Raw genomic sequence first — 24876 nt, forward strand, 5'->3', positions numbered from 1 at the left:
GAGAGAGAGAGAAATAGAGATGATTTGTGACACCCTTGCGGTGGCAGCAACATGTGCACAAATCACGAGGTACCATGATGAGTCACGTAATTACGATGACATTACCAGAGAGAGAGAGAGAAAGAGCCATTTTGAATTCACAGTTTCCCCAATACACTAATATCTGCATGAGCAGAGGAAACTGCAGACTGCACAGCCATTTCAGCTGCATTGTACCAGTGAATGAGCAGAGTCTGAGCTCAGGAGGATAGTCGTGACTTTAGACTTGAAAGTTAGAATCCTTCATTGAAACAACAACAAACACTCCCCGCCTCTGTTTTGGTAAAAAAAAACTGAGAGATGGGCCTGGAGAAATGTAATGACTCTTGAATTTATTGACAGGGGTATGGATGCAAGGAATATCAATCAACGATAAGTATCAACGGTATAGAATTAAACTATGTTTTGAGGCTATACAATGTTTGTTTCCATTTGCATGGTTTACAAACATTGGAGTCAAACAAGCTAATGCTATGGGTTCTGATGGGCTACAACAGTTGAACTAAGCCCATTAGGCATTTTATAAGTTATACTCTCAAGAATCAATGGGTATCTATGATTAATTTATGTTAAAAAAAAATGGATGTAGCAGCGAAGGATTTCACATGATTTCACGAGCCTATTTCACATGATTTCACATGAGGCCTATTTCACATGATTTCACATGAGGCCTATTTCACATGATTTCACATGAGGCCTATTTCACACAATTTCACGAGGCCCATATCACATGATTTCATATGAGGCCTATTTCAATGATTTCACGATGCCTATTTCAATGATTTCACACGATATGCCTAAATAATAACCACTACGCTAATAAATAAACAAGTTTTTCTTTCGATTATTTAATTACCTAAAGCATGTATTTCAAGTTATCCTTTTGGAGTGCAACATCACATTGTTAAAAAAGATTAGATGGGCAACTGAAGGCATCTAGGGCTTATGTTAACTTTGATTGGGTTCGATGAAAATGATAGACCTTTCAAATGTTTGTTGTACGCAACGTTGTATGCAACATTGTATGCAACATTGTATGCAACATTATCAGCAAGTGACTTGATGTACTGTGCCAAAGCGATTTTGAGTTGTCAAACAGGAGTGACGAGTGTCTCAGTAATGGTAATATTGTCAAAATTCAGCTGTCAAAATATTTGACAACCATCAGAATTGGTTAACAAAAAAGTTATGCATGCCAACATGTTAGGCAATAATAAGAGTAGACAAAGTGATCGTGTCAGGCGGAAATGATATCAAACGTTTTACCATTGCAACGTTTGATGTACAGTCACATTCACTGTGGTTGTCTGAAGCGTGCTATAGATTCACAGTTGGCGATACCTCATTGCGATTGGTTATTCCCCATCATTTGCAACAATGTCAATGAGTGTCATCACAATCTTTCCTTTGCAGAACCCAAACTGTCAAGATTACCATCTTAGAAAAAACTCAAGAGTTTGTCTGGGAAGTGTTTTAAAGGCCCCCTGATGTCAAAAACTCGATTTTCCTATGTTTTATATACAGTGGGAGAACAAGTATTTGATACACTGCTGATTTTGCATATTTTCCTACTTACAAAGCATGTAGAGGTCTGTAATTTTTATCATAGGTACACTTCTACTGTGAGAGACGGAATCTAAAACAAAAATCCAGAAAATCACATTGTATGATTTTTAAGTAATTAATTAGCATTTTATTGCATGACATAAGTATTTGATACATCAGAAAAGCAGAACTTAATATTTGGTACAGAATCCTTTGTTTGCAATACAGAGTCAATCGTTTCCTGTAGTTCTTGACCAGGTTTGCACACACTGCAGCAGGGATTTTGCCCACTCCTCCATACAGACCTTCTCCAGATCCTTCAGGTTTCGGGGCTGTCGCTGGCAATACGGACTTTCAGCTCCCTCAAAGATTTTCTATTGGGTTCAGGTCTGGAGACTGGCTAGGCCACTCCAGGACCTTGAGATACTTCTTACGGAGCCACTCCTTAGTTGCCCTGGCTGTGTGTTTCGGGTCGTTGTCATGCTGGAAGACCCAGCCACGACCCATCATCAATGCTCTTACTGAGGGAAGGAGGTTGTTGGCTAAGATCTCGCAATACATGGCCCCATCCATCCTCCCCTCAATACGGTGCAGTCGTCCTGTCCCCTTTGCAGAAAAGCATCCCCAAAAATTATGTTTCCACCCTCCATGCTTCACGGTTGGGATGGTGTTCTTGGGGTTGTACTCATCCTTCTTCTTCCTCCAAACACGGCGAGTGGAGTTTAGACCAAAAAGCTCTATTTTTGAATCATCAGACCACATGACCTTCTCCCATTCCTCCTCTGGATCATCCAGATGGTCATTGGCAAACTTCAGACGGGCCTGGACATGCGCCTGCTTGAGCGGGGGACCTTGTGTGTGCTGCAGGATTTTAATCCATGACGGCGTAGTGTGTACTAATGGTTTTCTTTGAGACTGTGGTCCCAGCTCTCTTCAGGTCATTGACCAGGTCCTGCCGTGTAGTTCTGGCTGATCCCTCACCTCCTCATGATCATTGATGCCCACGAGGTGAGATCTTGCATGGAGCCCCAGACCGAGGGTGATTGACCATCATCTTGAACTTCTTCTATTTTTCTTCTATTTTCTAATAATTGCGCCAACAGTTGTTGCCTTCTCACCAAGCTGCTTGCCTATTGTCCTGTAGCCCATCCAGCCTTGTGCAGGTCTACAATTTTATCCCTGATGTCCTTACACAGCTCTCTGGTCTTGGCCATTGGGAGAGGTTGGAGTCTGTTTGATTGAGTGTGTGGACAGGTGTCTTTTATACAGGTAACGAGTTCAAACAGGTGCAGTTAATACAGGTAATGAGTGGAGAACAGGAGGGCTTCTTAAAGAAAACTACAGGTCCAGGTCTGTGAGAGCCGGAATTCTTACTGGTTGGTAGGTGATCAAATACTTATGTCATGCAATAAAATGCAAATTAATTACTTACTTGTTTTAGATTCCGTCTCTCACAGTTGAAGTGTACCTATGATAAAAATTACAGACCTCTACATGCTTTGTAAGTAGGAAAACCTGCAAAATCGGCAGTGTATCAAATACTTGTTCTCCCCACTGTATATTTCCACACTATGGGGTTAGAATAATACTGTGAAAATGCTGATAACGCCCCTTTTAGTTTAAGAGTTGTTTGAAAAGACCACCTGAAATATCATCCTTTGTTGGGATGGAGTTTTGGCCTTCCATGGTGATATCATGCAATAAATTAGTTAATAGACCAATAAGAAAGAGAGTTCCAAACCTCTCTGCCAATAATAACTCATTTTCAGTTTTCCCCTCCCCACTCAGACCACTCCCAGACAGTAATAGCTAAATTATTGTTTGAGAAATTGCCCTTTGCTAAGAAGCTATTTTTTGTTTCTTTTTTGACCATTTTTATTGAAAGCAATCACAGTAAGGTACTTAATTGTTAGCCAGAGATGAATTGATATTGAGATAAAAACAGCTGTATTTGACCTTTAACATCATCCTAAAACCTACTTTGAGCTAGGAGTTTTATTGTGTCTTGTGTGTATGTGAGTGCGTGCGTGCGTGCCTGCCTGCCTGCATAATGAGAGAGGGGTGATGATGGTTGAAGGCTGGTGCCTCGTTCTCCCATTAACTGGATGGAACGTTCTAGCCAGATAGAATCCAAGCATAACATCTAGTCACTGAAAATTAAAGAAGCTGGAGTGGGGACCAGGACCCATATCCACAAAGCGTCTCAGAAAAGGTGCTAGGAATCTAGACAAACTCTGAGCCAGAAGTAAAATCAACTCATAAAAGTTTATCTCAGCTGGAAATCACAACAGTTTGAGGCAACACAAAGATAGTAAAAAACGCACATTGACATTGTTGCAAATTAAGGGGAATAACCAATCGCCATGACGCATCGCCAGACAACATAAACTGTTGTAGTGAGAAAACGTTTGAAATCATTGAATTTTGATGATATTATTGTTATATCAACACACTCATCCCTCCCGCTCAACAATTCAATCGCTTTGGCACAGTAGGCAAGTCGCTTGCCGATAATGTTGCATATATATTTTTTTAAGTCTATCATTTTCACCGAACACAATCAAAGTGAACATATATTGACAACGTGATATTGCGCTCCAAAGGAATAACTTGAAAGAATATGATAATGAAATAATCGAAAGAAAAATATGTGATTATTTGTTAGCGTAGTGGTTATATTTAGGCATGTAATGTGAATTAGGCCTAGTGAAATCATTGTCAAGAGCGCAAGAGCTACTGTGGCATGTAGGTCGAGATTACTTACGGGTTGATTATATAGAAATATCAACAACAAAAATGTAAACAACTCCAAAGCAATTGTTTGTCTATGCTGCATGAATCACTGACCTGCTACCTTTTTCGATTGTCAAGACATCTGCTGGTAACTCTTAACTAGTTTGGACAGCTCATGGAGTCTCCTAAATATATGTAGACTAGGTAGGACTCTTATGACTAAAGAGGCTTCATGCATAGCTTTTAATTTGACCCATAAGAGTAGGAGTGAAATGTCTCTATTGTTTTTAAATAAAACTAGGCAAGTCGGTTAAGAACAAATTCTTATTTTCAATGACAGCCTAGGAACAGTGGGTTAACTGCCTTGCTCAGGGGCAGAACAACAGATGCTTACCTTGTCAGCTTGGGGATTTGATCTTGCAACCTTTCAGTTACTAGTCCAACACTCTAACCACTAGGCTACCTGCCGCCCTCAATTCTCAGCACTATTCTCTACTCTGAGACGCTTTGTAGACACGGCTCCTGATTGAGGAGTCATTGGAGTCCTATTTAGACTACTTCAYTTCTGCCTCACTGTGAGACAAACTTTCCAAGTTCAGTCTTTCATCCTGATCTAGTTCTATGCATTGTCCTATCCACTCACAGTTTCCAGTGGGTATTCTATGTCAATAATATTATGTCACATGTTTGACATGAAACAATGCTGAGTGCCTATGGGTAATGTATTATAAAACATTGCATACATGTTGGTATTGTGTGTTTTCGCATTACAGTGCACCAGATAGTAATAAATGGATGTCTGAACAGGGGCAGTTTCCCATGTGTATCTCTGTGTGGATCTTGGTAGGCCTGGGTAGACTTTTTGACTTCAACTGTAAATTCAGGAGTAAAATTGAGCTTAACAAGTCACATAAGTTGCAGGGACACACACGTGTTGCATAATAGTGTTAACATGATTTTTGAATTGACTACCTCATCTCTGTACCACACATAACATTATTTAAGGTCCTCAGCGAGCAGGAATTTCAAAACAAAAATTCAAACACAAATTCAACCAAAGACCAGGAGGTTTTCCATGACTTACAAAGAAAGGTACTTTTGGTCAGCAGATGGTAAAAAAAAGCAGACATTGAATTTCCCTTTGGATTATGGTGAAGTTATAATTACACTCTTGATGTTGTATCTTCACGGTGCTGATAAGAGACGGATCAGGCGGCAGCGTTTCCTGAGTTCCACATTTTATTTAAATGAAACTTCTTAAACAAAACATAAACAAGACACCGTGACTTGTGTGGCAACACCCAACACATACAAATATCCCACAAACACAGGTGGAAAATGGCTACCTAAATATGATCCCAATTAGAGGCAACGATTAACCAGCTGCCTCTAATTGGAACACATACAAACCCAAACATAGAAATATTGAACTAGAAACACCCTTGTTCATGGCTGAACCTAATACACATAGAGAACGAGGGCTTCTATGGTCAGGGAGTGACAGTAATCAATACACCCAGCCACTACAGAGATACAGGCGTCCTTCCTGACTCAGTTGCCGGAGAGGAAGAAACTGCTCAGGGCTTCACCATGTTTAATGGCTGTGATAGGAGAAAACTGTGGATGGATCAAACTACATTGTAGTTGCTCCACAATCTAATCTAATTGGATAGAGTGAAAAGGAAGCCTGTACAGAATAAAATATGCTGAAAATGCATCTTGTTTGCACAAGGCACTATATAATTAATTTTTTGGCAAAGCATTAACTTGATACAAAGTGTTATTTTTGGGCAAAACCAATACAACACATTACTGAGTACCATCTCCATATTTTCAAGCATAGTGGTGGTTGCATTATGTTATGGGTATGGCTTGTAACCTTTAAGACACTGGGGGTTTCAGGATAAGAAACGGAATGGCACTAAGCCATACAAAATCCTAGATGAAACCTGCTTCATTCTGCTTTCTACCAGACCTGGAGACTAATTCACTCTTCAGCGAGCAATAACCTAAAACACAAGGCCAAATCTACACTGGAGTTGCTTACCAAGACGACAGTGAATGTTCCTGAGTGGACAAGTTACAGTTCTACTTGAAAATCTATGGAAGCCTAAAATGCTTTTCTAGCCAGAGATCAAAACCAATTGGACAGATCTTGAAGAATTTTTGAAAAGAATAATGGGCAAATGTTGTACAATCTAAGTGTGGACGCTCTTAGAGACTCACAGCTGTAATCACTGCAAACGGGGTTTCTACAAAGTATTGACTCAGGGGTGTAATACTTATGTAAAGAGATATTTCTGTATTTCATGATCAATTATGACATTTTCCAAACATTTCTAAAAACGTTTTTCACTTAATCATTATGGGGTATTGTGTGTAGATGGGTGAAGAAAAAAAAAAAACTCATCCATTTTGAATTCAGGCTGTAACACAACAAATGTGGAATAAGACAAGGGGTATGAATACCTTCTGAAGATCATTTTATTTTACTTTGCTAATCTTGTGTTTTCCATTGAAATTAACGGCAATCAATCAGTATAAACCGGCACAGGCACACACACAACACACGCACCTGCTCGGTGTGAGGGCCAGAGGCTGAGCCGGGTCTCTTGGCGCTGAGTAGCTGCATGGCGGGCACTGGGTTGCTGAAGAGGTGGCAAAAGCAGAACAGGCACAGACCAGCACACCCGAGGGAGGCACGCCCATCCTTAAGAGGGTGAATGAGAGAGCAATAGATGAAAAGAGTTGCAGCAAGCTTTACAGTGCATCACTTCACACAACTAATGCATGATTCCTAAAAACTAGGAGAGCCATTTCATGTTCCTGTGCAGGCCATTATCTGTAGACTGGTCCCTGATCTGTTTTGCTGGGACAAGGATTGTTGTTTTTCAGCCCACATCTACTTATCCTCCACTAGCATAACACAGGGACTCCACACGCAGAGTTTATCACGTATCTGCTGCCATCTGTAGTGTTAGTAAACAGACGGTATATAAATAGATTTCCTGTTCTTTTTGTTTAATAAACATATCCAGAGTTATAAATACATCCAGCGTTCTTGCTTCAACGCAACATAAAGTTTTCGGAAATTATTTTTGAAGAACTCTCATAAATACCAAAGTGACTGCTCAATCGCGATAAATTGCCAAGCACAATAAAATCACACACGGCAAGATGGAAAGCATTCTATTCCATAGTCATCGTGTACTGTAGTAGTAGTCAAATATGTACAGCACACTCTAAATATGTATATCTTTCTCTACCCATAATTATTTTGCTACAGAAACGGACATCAAGGTTTTTGTCATTATATTTACTGTAGTCCACAATTGTTCTATTGTCTCTTGAACAAGAGACCATCTGTCTTTGCTAAAGGTCTGCAATGCCAGTGAAATAGCTCAGTGGAAACTGAAGCTGAAACAGCAGCCTAAGTATCAAGCTGTGTTTCCCTTGGACGTCAGGCAGTCCAGCAACCAGGAAAACCAGGAAAACCAAAACAAACCAGGACGGGAGGGAGGAAACAATAGAAGAGGGGAGGGTGAGGAGATGGAAGGAAGAGATGGGGAGAGAGAGGAATGGTGTGTAAACAAGAAAGAAGTGAGGATGAGTGTGAATGAGATTCACTTTTGTATATTATCTCATTCACTTGCTTTGCAATGTTAACATATGTTTCCACGCCAATAAAGCACCTTGAATTGTATTGAATTGAATGATGGTTTCTCAGGACAAGCAACAATAAGAAGGGAAGGAGAAGGGCGTAGGAGATGGAGAGAAAGGAATGGCGTGTAAACAAGAGAAGAGGAACAGAGGAAAAAGGACAGTGTGAAAAAAGATGAATAAGAATTTGGGTCTGGTCTTACCGGAGAGGTGATGACACACACATTCTTGGGGTTCTGTTTGAGCCAGTTGTGCATGTTTAACTTACCGCAACAGATTGTGCAGGCTTGAGCCTGGCGGGACGGCCAGTTACACTCCGAGACCTGGAGGGGGGGGACGAGAGAAGGAGAGAGAGAGAGAGGGAGGAGAGAGGGGTTGTAGAGAAAGAGTGGGGAGAGAAGGGGGTGAAGAGAGAGAGAGAGAGAGAGAGAAAGAGATTATTTGTGACACCCTTGCGTGGCAGCACATGTGCACAAATCACGAGTCATGATGAGTCACGTAATTACAATGACATTACCAGAGAGAGAGAGAGAAACCATTCTGAAGTCACAGTTTCCCAATACACTAATATCTACATGAGCGAGGAAACTGCAGACTGCACAGCCATTTCAGCTGCATTGTACCAGTGATGAGCAGAGTCTGAGCTGCAGGATGTCGTGACTTTAGACTTGAAAGTTAGAATCCTTCATTGAAACAACAACAAACACTCCCCGCTCTGTTTTGGACAACAAAAAACGGAGAGATGGGCCTGGAGAAATGTAATACTCTTGAATTTTATCGACAGGTATGGATGCAAGGAATATCAATCAACGATACAGTATCAACGGTATAGAATTAAACTATGTTTTGAGGCTATACAATGTTTGTTTCCATTTGCATGGTTTACAAACATTGGAGTCAAACAAGCTAATGCTATGGGTTCTGATGGGCTACGACAGTTGAACTAAGCCCATTAGGCATTTTATAAGTTATATCTTCAAGAATCAATGGGTATCTATCATTCATTTATGTAAAAAAATGGATGTAGCAAGCTAAGGATTTCACATGAGGCCTTTTCAGGATTTCACGAGGCCTATTTCAACAGTGATTCACAATGAGAGGCTATTACAGTTTTCACATGAGGCCTATTTACATATTTACATGAGGCTATTCACAGATTTCCGAGCATAATGATTTAATGAGGCTATTTCACTATTAGTATCCAGGATTTCACATGAGGCCTATTCAAGTTTCACATGAGGCCTATTTACAGGATTTCACATGAGGCCTATTTCACAGGATTTCGAGGCTATTTCACATGATTTCACATGAGGCCTAATTTCACATGATTTTACATGAGCCCTATTTAATGATTTTCACATGAGGCCTATTTCACATGAGCCTATTTCACATGATTTCACATGAGGCCTATTTCACAAGGATTTCACATAGCTATCTCACATGATTTCAATTAGGCTACTATTTCACATGATTTCACATGAGGCCTATTCACATGATTCCATGAGGCCTATTTCACATGATTTCACATGAGCGCTATTCACAGGATTTACATGAGCTATTTCAGAATGATCACAGAGGCTATTTTCACATGATTTCATATGAGGCCTATTTCACAGGATTTCACATGAGGCTATTACATGGATTTACATGAGGCCTATTTCACATGAGGCCTATTCAATATGATTTCACATGAGGCTTTTCACACAATTCACATGGCCTATTTATCAGGATTCACATGAGGCGATTTCACATGATTTACATGAGGCTATTTCACAGGATTTCACATGAGGCCTATTCACTATTTCCATGAGGCCGATTTCACATGATTTCACATGAGGCCTATTCACAGATTTCACATGAGGCCTATTTCACACAATTTCACATGGAGCCCATTTCACATGATTCACATGAGGCTATTTCAATGATTTCCACGATGCCTATTTCAATGATTTCACATGATATGCCTAATATATAACCACTACCACTATGTCTATGCTGCATGAATCACTGACCTGCTACCTTTTTCGATGTCAAGACATCTGCTGGTAACTCTTAACTATTAAGGGAATTTTCCAAGCTTTTTAAAGGCACAGTCAACTTAGTGTATGTAAACTTCTGACCCATTGGAATTGTGATACAGTGAATTATAAATGAATGAATCTGTCTGTAAACAATTGTTGGAAAAATTACTTGTGTCATGCACGAAGTAGATGCCCTAACCGACTTGCCAAAACTATAGTTTGTTAACAAGAAATGTGTGGAGTGGTTGAAAAACKAGTTYTAATGACTCCAACCTAAGTGTATGAAAACTTCCGAATTCAACTATATATATAGTTGACCACCACAGGAAAAGAAACCCAGAGGATAAGTTAATTAGAGTTATTTGCATCCCAAATAAATGCTTCACAGAGTTCAAGTAACAGACATATCTCAACATCAACTATTCAGAGGAGACTGCRTGAATCAGGCCTTCATGGTCGAATTGCTGCAAAGTAACCACTACTAAAGGACACCAATAATAAGAAGAGACTTGCTTGAGCCAAGAAACAYGAGCAATGGACATTAGACCGGTGAAAATCTGTCCTTTGGTCTGATGAGTCCAAATTTKAGATTTTTGGTTCCAACGGCCGTGAATTTGTGAGACGCAGAGTAGGTGAACGGATTATCTCTGCATGTTTGTTCCCAYCGTGTAGCATGGAGGAGGAGGTGTGATGGTGCTTTGTTGGTGACACTGTCTGTGATTTATTTCGAATTTAAGGCACACTTAACGAGCATGGCTACCACAACATTCTGCAGCGATATGCCATCCCATCTGGTTTGCGCTTAGTGGAACTATTATTTGTTTTTCAACAGGACAATGACCCAACACACCTCCAGGCTGTGTAAGAGCTATTTGACCAAGGAGAGTGATGGAGTGCTGCATCAGGTGACCTGSCCTCCACAATCACCAGATCTCAACCCAATTGAGATGGTTTGGGATGAGTTGGACAGCAGAATGAAGAAAAAGCAGCCATCAAGTGATCAGCATATGTGGGAACTCCTTCAAGACTGTTGGAAAAGCATTCCAGGTGAAGCTGGTTGAGAGAATACGAAGAGTGTGTAAAGCTATCATGAAGGCAAAGGGTGGCTACTTTGATGAATCTAAAATATATTTAGATTTGGTTAACACTTTTTTGRTTGTTACTACATCATTCCATATGTGTTATTTCATAGTTGACATCTTCACTATTATTCTACAATGTAGAAAATAGTAAAATAAAGAAAAACCCTTGAATGAGTAGGTGTGTCCAAACATTTGACTGGTACTGTATACACACATAGTATATATATATATACTAAGTATAGAAAACATTAAGAACACCTGCTCTTTCCATGACATCGATCGACCAGGTGAATCCAGGTGAAAGCTATGATCCCATATTGATGTCACTTGTTAAATCCACKTCAATCAGTGTAGATGATGGGGAGGAGACAGGTTAAAGAAAGATTTCTAAGCCTTGAGACAATTGAGACATGGATTGTGTATGTGTGCCATTCAGAGAGTGAATGGGCAAGACAAAACATTTAAGTGCCTTTGAACGGGGTAGTAGGTGGCTGGTGCACCGGTTTGTGTCAAGAACTGCAACACTGCCGGGTTTTTCACGCTCAACAGTTTCTTGTGTGAATCAAGAACGGTCCACCATCCAAAGGACATCCAGACAACTTGACACAACTGTGGGAAGCATTGGAGTCAACATGGGCCAGCATCCCTGTGGAACGCTTCGACACTGACAAATTGAGGCTGTTCTGAGGGCAAAAGGGGCGAGGTGTTAGGAAGGTATTAGGAAGGTGTTCTAATGTTTGGTAAACTCAGTGTGTATCTGTCTCACCCGGTTGGAGAACTTGGCGCCTCGATAGTTGCGCTGTGACAGGTTGAAGACGGTGTAGTGGTCTGCGTGCCGTGAGTCCAGGAAAGAGCGGATGTCCTCCACATGGTTCTGGTTGCCGATCTGCAACGCCTCCGCAGGATATGACATCACTGGCAGGGAACAGAGAAGGAGACAATGGCAGGGGACAGAGAGGGAGACATATGTTCAATCCCAATGACCATAGAGGTGATGAGGCATGCCAGGATATACAGTCCAGTACTATTATTACACACTGTCATGGGGTTTCACTTTCATTCCATCTGCATTGTGCAGTTTGGAAACCCCTTCAAGGTTATGGACCTGTGGCTTTAGGGGTTTACAAACACAAACCAGGCAGGGAATCATACTAATAATTTAAAAAGATGAGTCTTGTACTCTATGTGGTTTAATGTAGTTAGAGTTACATTTCATCTGTGTTAAAGTAGTGTCACGACTTCTACCGAAGATACCCTCTCCCGACTTTCGGGCGGCGGCTCGGCTCGCGTTTTACTAGCCGCCAACCGATCCTTTTTCCTTTTCAGTTTTTTGTCTGATGTTATTTTCACACCTGGTTTCAAATTGCGTTTATTCTGTGGTGATAATAGGGCACTGTTTCCTGCACTATTAGTTGCGAGATTAAAGCTTTGGGGGTTTTTGCGCTTCGTTTATCGTGATATTTCTATGTTCTCGGTATTTTACGCCACGTGTAGTTATTTTCGGACTGAGTTTGTTCCTCCGTGCGTTTTGGCACGAGTTTTCGGTTTTGTATTTTCACTTGATCTGCCTCGTATGAATGTAGGAAACCTTAATATAGAGCGGATCTTGCCAATGTTGTATTTGGTGGACTATATATATATATAATTATATATTAACACGCTTCTCAGTATCTGCTCTCCTGCGCACTGACTCCTACACTCTCACCGAGGACGCCACCTTTACAGAATCCGCACCAAAAAATATGGAGCTCAGAGGAGCAGACGCCACTCCCAGGGTACGTGAGAGGAGCGACGTTTTCAACACCACACCGGCAGGTGTTTACCACCAAGGCTGCGGGACCGCCATGGATCAGGTGATGGCGCACGATGGAAGCATGGGGAGGAGTGGCCTTCCCACACCTGTTATCAGCCACCCCCAATTCAGTCACCACTACCCTCTCCTTCTTGCCTGAGCACAGAGGATTTCACTCGCCCTCCCGAGGTACGATGGGACGGCGGCAGAGTGCCAGCGGGTTCTATCTCCAGATGGACCATTACCTGGCGACCGTTTCGTCCGGCTCCTTCGGGAGGTGAGAGCGTGAGCCCTCGTCTTCCTGCTCTCAGGTAAAACCCCTGGAGTGGCGCCAACCGGGCTATGGTATCGATCCTGACTTCGGCGAGGGGACCACTACCCAGAGTTCACCCGACGCTTTCGGGCCGTGTTCGATCACCCACCTTGAGGATCGAGCGGCGGGTTGAACGGCTGGTCCCATCTGAGGCGGAGAAGAGGAGTGCTCAGGCCTTTTCTCTTTGAGTTCCGACCTTGGCGCTGGCGCCGGGATGGAACGACAGGCCTTGATTTCGATTCACTATGTGTAGTTTGCGTGAGGACGTACCGTTACGGGAGCTGGCCTGGTAGAGGACACCACCTCTCCTCTGGACCAGGCTTGATTCGACATGTCCATCTCGGTTGGGACAACTTGCTAGGCGACCCAGCGGACGTCCAGATCGGGCTCTTGTCAAGGTTTCCATTCCCCAGCTCCCACCACTCCAAACCCATGGAGCTAGGATGGTTTGCTGCGAAGCGGGGCGACCGGAGGAGCGGGGGGGGGGGGGGGGGGGGGGGGGGGGGGGGGGGGGGGGGGGGGGAGGGTTGGGGGGGGTGGGGGGGTGGGGGGGCGGGGGGGGGGGGGGGGGGGGGGGGGGGGGGGGGGGGGGGGGGGGGGGGCCTTTCACGTGCCAACTGTGGTCGCAAGAGGGCACATGCTTGACCGGTGCTGGGGGGGTCCTCCAGGGAGTCGAGACCCAGGCCGAACACTGCTCGGACACCTCAGGTGAGTCGGCACCAGGGCTCACCAGAGCCCCTGTTTGGTCAACATGTATTGTTATGGATTGTTTTTCCCTGAATTTCCTCTTTCCCAGCATAAGGCGGCCTTAGTAGATTCAGGGCGGGCAGGCGGAATTTTATTGACCCGGTTAGCGCACAGGTTATGGACCCCCTTGTTCAGCAATTGGAAACCCTTCCAGTGACACGGCCTCTAGATAGCCAACCATTAGGGTCGGGCTATAGGTCAGGGGAGGCCACGGCTCCATGGGCATTTTGGTCACGCAGGAGGATCATGAAGGAGGAGAATTGTCTCTTTCACTCCATTGATTCTCCTGCGTTTCCGGTTGGTGCTGGGGATCCCTGGGTTTGGGCCCGTCAACAACCCCAGGATTTGTGGCAACACAGATTGGCTCTACAGGGGTGTCGGGGCAGGAGTTGCTCAGGCAGGTGGTAGGGTTCCATCGGTGCTACAACGGATGGAGAGTCCAGACCAAGTCTCCATGCGTAGCCGCATTCCATCGAATATGCCGATTTGGCCCTATACGCTTCTGTAAAAAAGAAGGCGACCCACATTACCACCGTCATCGACGAGGGGATTTGTGCGATTAAATCTCTGGTAGGCGCTGCACTTCCCAGAGTCACGTGTATCCCCATGTCCAGGAAGGAAACGGTTGGCTATGGAGACATACATATCTGAATCTCTGGGGCAGGGGTACATTCGGCACCTCCATTCTCACCTGCCTCCTCTGAGTTTCTTTTTTGTGAAGAAGAAGGAGGGAGGTCTGCGTAACCTGATTGGGACTATTTAGAGGTCTAAATTCCATACACGGTGGGGTGATAGTTACCGAGCTACCGTCTCATTGCCACCGGCGATTGAGTCATTTCACGGAGCACGGTTTTTTCAACAAAACTGGGATCTCAGGAGTGCTTTATAACTTCGGTGCGTATCCGGCAAGGGAGAGAGTGGAAGACAGCGTTTAGTACCAATACCGGCCATTATGAGTACCTCGTCATGCCGTTCGGGCTTGAAGAATGCTCCAGCAGTCTTCCAATTCTTTGTTAAGACGAGAATTCCTCAGGGACCTTGCACGAGGTCAGGGTTGTGGTGTTTTACATCGATGACATTCTGGTCTATTCCGCTACACGCCCGCGCATGTGTACCTGCGTGCGGCAAGGTACCTTGGGCGACTGTTGGAGCAGACCTGTTACGTCAAGGCTGAGCAAAAGCTTGTTCTTCCAACAGGCACGTCTCCTTCTTGGGTATCGCATTTTCCACATCAGGGTTGGTGATGAGTGTCGACCGCATTTTGCAGCCGTGCGTTTAATTGGCCGACTTCCAACCACGGTAAAGGAGGTTGCAGCGGTTTCTCTTAGGGTTTTGCCAACTACTACCGGAGTTTATCCGGAGGTTTTGGGCAGTATGGCTGCTCCATTACGTCCACTGCTGAAGGGGGACCGGCGCGTCGTGGGTGGTCGGTGAGCGACGGACAGGGCTTTTGGTCGCCTGAAGGCTCATTTTTACCTCGGCTCCCGTGCTGGCGCATCCGGACCCTCTCTTGGCATTCATTGGTGGAGGTGGACGGATCCGAGGCTGGGTCTTGGAGCGTTGCTCTCCATAAGTGACTCGGCTCGCCACCGAAGCTCGCCCCTGTGCTTTTCTTTTCTCGGAAGCTTCAGCCCGGCGGAGCGAAACTCTGACCGTGGGGGAATCGGGGGAAGTTGATGGCTCGTTGTCAGAGCTTCTGAAGGTGTGGAGACATTGGCTTGAGGGGTGCCCAAACCCTTTTCTCATCTGGACTGACCACCGTAATCTAGAGTACATTCGGTCAGCGAGGAGACTGACCCTCGTCAGGCAAGGTGGGGCCATGTTTTTTCACCGATTTTAGTTTACCATTCTCCTATAGAACCAGGCTCCCAGAACACTTAAGGCAGACCACTGTTCCCAACCTATTGATGATACGGAGGAGCGGGCCATCGATCCTTGCGGCCCATTCCTCCCGGCTTCTTTGTCTAGTGCACCTGTGACGGTGGGGAGTGGACGCAGCGCAGAACATTGACGCAGAGCTCGCGTGTTGAGCCTACTCCACCACAGTGATCCAGCGGGAACGGGTGTACGTTCCGCTGCGAGTTAGGAGAACAGGGTAATTGGTGGAGCTCACACGTCCCCCTTCCTCTGGTCACCCGGGGATTGGACGTTAGGACGTGCAATGTTTCTTAGTGGGGAAGTACTGGTGGTCCACTCTTAGCCAAGGACGTTGAGGTTTTATGTGTCCTTCACCTGCTCAGTGTGCGCTCAGTGCAAGGCCTCCTACGGACCTGCCCAGAGGGAAGTTCTACAACCCCTTTCCCGTTCCACGGCGGCCTTGGTCACACCTGTCGGCTTGACTTCTTTGACCGATTCTGCCACCATCCAGGGCGAACACCACGATCCTGGCTCAGTTGTGGATCGCGTTTTCTAAGTCTGTCGTCTCCTCCCTTTGCATCCGGTCTCCCGTACAGCCCTACATGATGGCGGAGGCCCTGTTTACTCACGTCTTCCGGCACTACGGGTATGCCTGATGGATATTGTTTCTGTCGGGCGGGTCCCCAGTTCCAGTCCAGGGTGTGGAAAAGCGCGTGTATGAACGAGTTTGGGGTCTCGGTCAGCCTTACCTCGTTTCACCCGAGGAGTTAGATGGGCAGGTGGAAGAGTGAACCATGATGTGGGATAGGTTTCTAGCGGTCGTATTGCCAGGACCGGCCAGGAGTGGGCGAAGTACATCCGTGGGCAAAGATGGCCAGATTCACTCCGCAACTTCCTCTACGAACCCTGTCGCCTTCCAATGGTGTGTTGGGTTACAGCCGGTTCCTGGTACCATGGATCAGAGCCAGGACCGAGGCTCCTGTAGTGAAGACGATTGGAGGTGAGACGCTCAAGGGAACCTGGCGAGGCCGCCCACGGGGTACCTTCAACGGGGCCGAAAGGGCTGGCAGAAGGCCAGTGCCGACGCCACCGCAGCGAGGCCCCCGTGTACACACGGAGGGACCGGGTCTGGCTCTCGACCGAAAACTCGCCCCTCCACCTGCCCTGCCGGAAGCTGGGTCCGCGGTTTGTCTGGCGATTCCGCGGTTTGTGGGGCCATTCAAAGTCCTGAGGGAGAATTAAACGAGGTGTGTTATAGGTTACAGCTCCCCTTATTTACCGTATTAACCCCTCGTTTTCATGTGTTCTCCTCAGGCCGTTGTGGTGGCTGGTCCGCTTCAAGAAGATGAGGTGCGGGAGATCGCCTCCGCCCCCCCTGGACATCGGGGAGGGCGCCGGCGTATCAGTGTTGATCCATACTGGCACATCGAGGGTCGGGTTGGGGGGTCTCAGTAACCTCGTGGACTGGGAGGTTACGTCCGGAGGGGAATGCTGGGTGCCAGGTGGAGAGACGTACTGGATCACCTATTGCTTAAGGAGTTTCACCGCCTCCATTCCGGATCGCCCTGCGCCTCTTCCTCAGGTCGTCCTCGAGCCGGCGTCGCTCGCGCTGCGGGAGCCGCGCGGTCAGGAGGGGCGGTTTACTGTCACGAACTTCACCGAAATAACCCCTCTCCCCGATTCGGTGCGGCGCGGCTAGTCGCCGGCTTTACTAGCCGCCACCGATCCCTTTTTTCCATTCTGTTTTTTTTGTCTGTGCTTCATTTTCACACACTGGTTCAATTGGTTTATTTCTGTGTGTATATAGGGCACTTGTTTCTGCCTTATTTTTCTGCGGATTAAGCTTGTAGGGGGGGTTTGGGCGGTTTTGCGCTCTTTATCGTTGATAATTTCTTGTTCTCGTAATTTACGCACGTTTTTGTAGTTTAAAATTTCGGAACTGAGTTTGTATCCGTGCGGATTTTGGCACGAGTTTCTGGTTTTTGTTTTAATAGATCTAGCTCTATGACTGTGAGAAGCCTTATATTAGAGGATCTGTGCCAAATGTGTATTGGTGGACTATATATATATTAATTTATTATATAAACACGGCTTCTCAGAATATCCCTTCTCTCCTGCGCCTGACTCCCTACACCTCTCACCGAACGCACCTTATCACAAGATAGGTTGAAAAGTAATGTTAACCATAGCAGGGTGTGACATTACAAGCAGCGGGCGGGGGGGGGGGGGGGGGCTCCCCTAATGCAACAAATGTCCAAACTTTGGGTGGGGTCTCCAAATTAAGGCTAATTTTACCATTTTCCTATTTGTTTAAAATGCGGTGGTAAATATGTTTTTACAGTGGTAATTATGAAATAAAAAGCTTCCAAATAAAAAACCCCATCTCTCTGTTCCGGTTTTAAACCATTTATTTCTACGTGGCCTTTGCGCAAACGTTCTTCCCTGTCTTACAGGCATGGAATCCACTCAGTGAGTTTGGCCTCGCTGAGACTCCTTTAAACACGTAGATTTTCCTTTGTATTTTCCTTTGTTCATTTTCGCGATTTTGCCATATGTCCTATTTAAAAAAAAATCAAAGCACTTTCTCCAATGCATTTGGATTTTACCTGTTGATTTAATCATTGTTTTGCTTTTGCTCAGTCAGCTGTTAGAGCGCTCATTGCTTGTTGTTTCACGTGCGTGGAGGTATTGGTTTTTCGGGTATCCGTGGGCCAGAAAAAGAATAGGCCATTTTATTTAGCTTTCATTAATTTTCATCAATATTTTGGTTTCTTTCCTGGTGTCAGCTGATGATGGTCGCCGATATCACGGGGTAGACACCAATGAGCATAAGGCCTACATATATTAGGGGATTGTAGTTGCCCATGAGAACTGTTTTCACGGTTGAACACAATGATGAAATGTTACGGAAAAGCATAGTTACACTTCCAGTCATTTTCAGAGATCTCCAAGATCACAGGAATCTTACAGGTTAGTGAAATGTTCTTAAGTTAAATTGTTAAAGCTGTAATAGTTACAGGGCTCCGCGTGGTGGCGCAAAGGTAGGGTCTAGAGCACTGCATCGGCAGTGCTATGCTGCGCCACCAGCAGTTTCTGGGTTTCGGCGCCCGGCTCTGTCAGCAGCGGACGCGACCGCGGCGAGGTCCGCGGGGCGACGCACAATTGGCTTAGCGTGCCGTCCGGCGTTAGGGAGAGGTTATTGGCCGAGGTAGTGACTATCCTTTGTCTCATCGCGCTTCCCAGCGACCACCTGTGGGCGGGCCGGGTGCAAGTGAGCGCTACCGAGGCGGGGCGGGGTGCATGGTTGTTCCTCCGACACATTGGTGCGGCTGGCTTTCCGGTTGGAGGAGCCGCTGTTGTAGTTAAGAAGCAGTGCGGCTTTGGTTGGGGTTTGTGCTTCGGAGGACGCAATGACTTTCGACGCTCCGTCTCTTCCCGAGCCACGTCGGGAGTTGTAGCCATGAGACAAGATCAGTTAACTTACTAGCGTTGGATACCATGGAAAATTCGAGGAGAAAGGGGAGAAAAAAAATAATATATAATATAATTACAAAACAACGCTGCATCAATGTCATTATGTAAGGAAAGACAGGTAGTGTTTTATGTTCACACCATCTGAGGAAGGACTCCAATGGGCACTTAACTCATGATTATGGACAACTCTTGAAACTTAGGGTGTAATCTGTTAGGATTCAACTCATGTGTTATATTGAGATGTGGCCACCTGTTCTGCGTGTGTCATGTGTTGTAACAATTGCCTCGGCTGAGAGAGCTACGGCAGTGGTGTAGTAGACCGAGTGGAGGGTAAGCGCAACTAATTTGCAAGTTTTAACTCCTTTTTCAAAAACGTTTTACTTACAGAGGTAACCCTCCAATTTTTTTAACCACTACCATCACTGAGCTGCGGTAGGCATTTTGAAGTTCATGGTAATGCTTAGACCCTTTTTGCACATCACATACGCAGCTACTACTGTTAATCATCTATCCTGTTGCCTTGTCACTTTATCCCTACTTACGTATATGTACATATCTACTACCTCAATTACCTCSTACCCCYGCACAAGGACTCGATACTGGTACCCYGTGTATATAGCCAAGTTATCCGTTATTTATTCATTGTGTTATYATTTTTTCTATTATTTCTATTGTTTTCCCTCTGCATTGTTGGGAAAGGTCCATAAGTAAGCATTTCACTGTTACTCTACACCTGTTGTTTACAAAGCATGTGACGAATAACATTTTATTTCATTTAATTTGAGTGAGTGCGTCCTCATCATCTGGAGGACAGACTGCTGTTACATGCAGCGTGCGTGCATGTGTGTGTGAATGTGTGTGTGTTTGTGTGCGCTTGTATGTGTTAGCATATACACTACATGGCCAAAAGTATTTGGACACCCCTTCAAATTAGTGGATTTGGCTATTTCAGCCATACCCTTACCCTGCTGACAGGTGTATAAAATCGAGCACAAAGCCATTCAATCTCCATAGACAAACATTTGCAGTAAAATGGCTGTACTGAAGAGCTCAGTGACTTTCAACGTGACACCGTCATAGGATGGCCCTGCTAGAGCTGCCCCGGTCAACTGTAAGTGCTGTTATTGTGAATTGGAAACGCCGAAGAGCAACAACGGCTCAGCCGTGAAGTGGTAGGCCATACAAGCTCATAGAACAGGACCGCCGAGTGCTGAAGCGCTAATCGTCTGTCCTCGGTTGCAACACTTACTACCGAGTTCCAAACTGCCTCTGGAAGCAACGTCAGCACAAGATCTGTTCGTCGGGAGCTTCATGAAATGGGCTTCCATGGCCGAGTAGCCACACACAAACCTAAGATCACCATGCGCAATGCCAAGCGTCGGCTGGAGTGGTGTAAAGCTAGCCGCCATTGGACTCTTGAGCGTGGAAACGCGTTCTCTAGAGTGATGAATCACGCTTCACCATCTGGCAGTCCAACGGATGCCAGGAGAACGCTACCTGCCCGAATGCATAGTGCCAACTGTAAAGTTTGGTGGAGGAGGAACAATGGTCTGGGGCTGTTGAAGGGAAATCTTAACGCTACAGCATACAATGACATTCTAGACGATTCTGTGCTTCCAACTTCGAGGCAACAGTTTGGATAAGGCCCTTTCCCGTTTCAGCATGACAATGCCACCGTGCACAAAGCGATATCCATACAAAAATGGTTTGTCGAGATCGGTGTGGAAGAAATTGACTGGCCTGCATAGAGCCCTGACCTCAACCCCATCGAACACCTTACGGATAAATTGGAACGCCGACTGCGAGCCAGGTCTAATCGCCCAACGTCAATGCCCAACCTCACTAATACCYTTGTGGCTGAATGGATGCAAGTCCCCGCAGTAATGTTCCAACATCTAGTGGAAAGCCTTCCCAGAAGAGTGGAGGCTGTTATTGCAGCAAAGGAGGGACCAACTCCATATTCATGCCCATGGTTTTGGAATGAAATGTKYRWCGAGCWGGTGTCCACATACTTTTGTGTATCATAATATCACCCTAYCCCCATCCCAACCAACCCTAAAAGCTCTCCTTGGCCCGAAAAAYCAAGAGCAAACCCTCTCTTGTTGAAATCCCACCCTCTGTCACCTATAGATTTACAGTAGATGTTGTGTAGGGAGGGAGTGAGGCAAGGTTTACAGGAGGCTAGAGACCGAGAGATCCAGAAGTCTAAATATTGGGTGGAGAAGAAACGTGTGAAGCCCAAATACAGGCTTACTACCCCCATAATGATCAAATAAAGCTACCGTTTGAGAACGATGGATGGAGAGAAAAGCCATTCCCAGTTAGAAGAAGACTAGACTCTGGTACGCTTCATGAACGGAGTGGTGCTAAAGCTAGAACAGCCCAAACACACCCGGCAGAGGCACCCATGCAGTAAAATTAACACAGTTAATGGCATTCATACACAGGCACCCATGCAGTAAATTAACACAGTTAATGGCATTCATACACAGGCACCCATGCAGTAAATTAAACACAGTTATATGGAATTCATACACAGGCACCCATGCAGTAAATTAACACAGTTGAATGGAATTCATACACAGGCCACCAATGCAGTAAATTAACACAGTTGATGGAACATTCATACACAAGGCACCAGCATATAAATTAACACAGTTGATGGAATTCATACACAGGCACACACCCCCTTTCCTTTCATTCCATTTATACAGTTGATCTAGAACGTACAGTATGATTTGACAATAATGTGTACTCACCCTATGATTCGTGATGTGATGTAGGCAATGTCCAGCTCTCCCTTTGTGTACCTGCAACAGAAGTAATATTTTCTCAAGTCATAGAATATGAATAATTCAGATTCTTACATGTATATGACGCTTCAAAGTAATGGCATTGTCTAGATCACCGTTATTTGTCTACAGTTTTTTGAAGACGTGATTGTTTTTGTCTAATTTGTATTTGAATGATCCACACACATTGTAGCAAGCTGCTGAAGTGAACATACACAGACAGTGATCTGGGGGGGGGGAGTCCTGGGGTCCTTTGGGCTTGTAGCCTAGTAGTCTCGCTGGTATAAAGGATTTGGAGACAGGCGCAGGAATACACAATAGGGATTTTTACACCCAAAACAAACACGTATACAAAAACACTGGGCCGTACCCAAACAAAAGAGCGAGGGTAAACCTCATTGAACGACATGGGACAATACCCGTAATACACAATATATAAAGCACGCAGCATAACAGCTACACCAACGCATAGGTACTCACACGACCAACGGACATGGAAACAATAAACGACAGGACACTGGTAAACCAAGGCCAACCGTGCTATTTTGTTTGTTTTTTCGCATTGTTTGTAACTTATTTTGAACATAATGTTGCTGCAACTGTCTCTTATGACTGAAAACCTCGAATTGGACAAATCCTTTTTCTTTAATGAGTCGGACGGGAAGGATATGCTCCAAACACCAAGCAGGCCCTGATCCCCATCATTCGCTGGAGAAAGAAACAGAGATTTCGCGGAAAAAGATTGGGGTTCCTTGTGAGGATCGGGCGACGAGTGGCTAATCTGCCTTCGCCATCCGTACTGCTAGCTAACGTTCAATCGCTGGAAAATAAATGGGACGAAGTGAAAGCACGTATATCCTACCAACGGGGCATTAAAAACTGTAATATCTTATGTTTTACCGAGTCGTGGCAGAACGACAACATGAATAACATACAGCTGGCGGGTTATACACTGTATCGGCAGGATAGAACAGCATCCTCTGGTAAGACACGAGGCGGGGGCCAATGCATATTTGTAAACAACAGTTGGTGCACAATATCTAAGGAAGTCTCTAGATTTTTCTCGCCTGAGGTAGAGTATCTCATGATAAGCTGTAGACCACACTATCTACCTAGAGCTTTCATCTGTATTTTTCATAGCTGTCTGCATACCACCACAGACCGATGCTGGCACTAAAACCACACTTAATGAGCTGTATACCGCCATGCATGTTAAATGTGCAACCAGAGGGGAAAAAACTCTAGACCAACTTTACTCCACACACAGAGACGGGTACAAAGCTCTCCCTCGCCCTCCATTTGGCTAATCTGACCATAATTATATCCTCCTGATTCCTGCTTACAAGCACAAATGTAAGCAGGAAACAACAGTGACTCGGTCTATACAAAATGTAGCAGATGTAGCAGATGCTAAACTACAGAACTGTTTTGTTAGCATATTTTCGATGGCATTGAGGAGTACACCACATCAGTCACTGATCAGTCACTGGCTTCATCAATTAGTGCATTGATGACGTCGTCCCCACAGTGACTGTACGTACATACCCCAACCAGAAGCCATGGATTACAGGCAACATTCACACTGAGCGAAAGCTGCCGCTTTCAAGGAGCAGGACTCTAACCCGGAAGCTTATAAGAAATTCCGCTATGCCCTCCGACGAACCATCAAACAGGCAAAGCGTCAATACAGGACTAAGATCGAATCGTACTACACCGGCTCCAATGCTCGTCGGATGTGGCAAGACTTTCAAATTATTACAGACTACAAAGGGAAGCACAGCCAAGAGCTGCCTAGTGACACGGGCCTACCAGACAAGCTGAATAACTTCTTTGCTCGCTTCGAGCAAGTAACACTGAAACATGCATGAGAGCATCAGCTGTTCCGGATGACTGTGTGATCACGCTCTCCGCAGCCGATGTGAGTAAGACCTTTAGACAGGTCAACATTCACAAGGCCACAGGGTCAGACAGATTACCAGGATGTGTACTCCGAGCATGCGCTGGCCAACTGGCAAGTGTCTTCACTGACATTTTCAACCTCTTCCTGTCTGAGTCTGTAATACCAACATGTTTCAAGCAGACCACCATAGTCCCTGTGCCCCAAAACACTAAAGTAACCTGCCTAAATGTCTACCGACCCAAAGCACTAACGCCTGTAGCCATGAAATGCTTTGAAAGGCTGGTCATGGTTCACATCAACACAATTATCCCAGAAACCCTAGACCCACTCCAATTTGCATACCGCCCCAACAGATCCACAGATGATACAATCTCTATTGCACTCCACACTGCCCTTTCTAACCTGGACAAAAGGAACACCTATGTGAGAATGCTATTCATTGACTACAGCTCAGCGTTTAGCACCATAGTACCCTCAAAGCTCATCACTAAGTTAAGGACCCTGGGACTAAACACCTCCCTCTGCAACTGGATCCTGGACATCTTGACGGGCCACCCCCAGGTGGTAAGGGTAGGTAACAACACATCCGCCACACTGATCCTCAACACGGGGGCCCCTCAGGGGTGCGTGCTCAGTCCTCTCCTGTACTCCCTGTTCACTCATGACTGCACGGCCAGGCATGACTCCAACACCATCATTAAGTTTGCCGATGACACAACAGTGATAGGCCTGATCACCGACAACCTATAGGGAGGAGGTCAGAGACCTGACCGTGTGGTGCAAGAACAGCAACCTCTCCCACAATGTGATCAAGACAAAGGAGATGATTGTGGACTACAGGAAAAGGAGGACCGAGCACGCCCCATTCTCATTGACAGGACCATGGTGGAGCAGGTTGAGAGCTTCAAGTTCCTTGGCGTC

General features: G+C 45.3%; 1 protein-coding gene across 1 annotated transcript in view; it reads right to left on the reverse strand.

The window, feature by feature from the left end:
* The window catches only part of LOC111971232 (auxilin), a 91285-nt gene that overhangs the window by 39799 nt on the left and 26610 nt on the right, over positions 1 to 24876 (reverse strand). Inside the window, 2 exon segments of the mRNA XM_070446235.1 lie at positions 11847 to 11995; positions 22024 to 22073. Of these exon segments, the coding sequence (XP_070302336.1) occupies positions 11847 to 11995; positions 22024 to 22073 (199 nt within the window).

Source organism: Salvelinus sp. IW2-2015, linkage group LG13, assembly GCF_002910315.2.
Source record: "Salvelinus sp. IW2-2015 linkage group LG13, ASM291031v2, whole genome shotgun sequence".
Taxonomy (NCBI): domain Eukaryota; kingdom Metazoa; phylum Chordata; class Actinopteri; order Salmoniformes; family Salmonidae; genus Salvelinus; species Salvelinus sp. IW2-2015.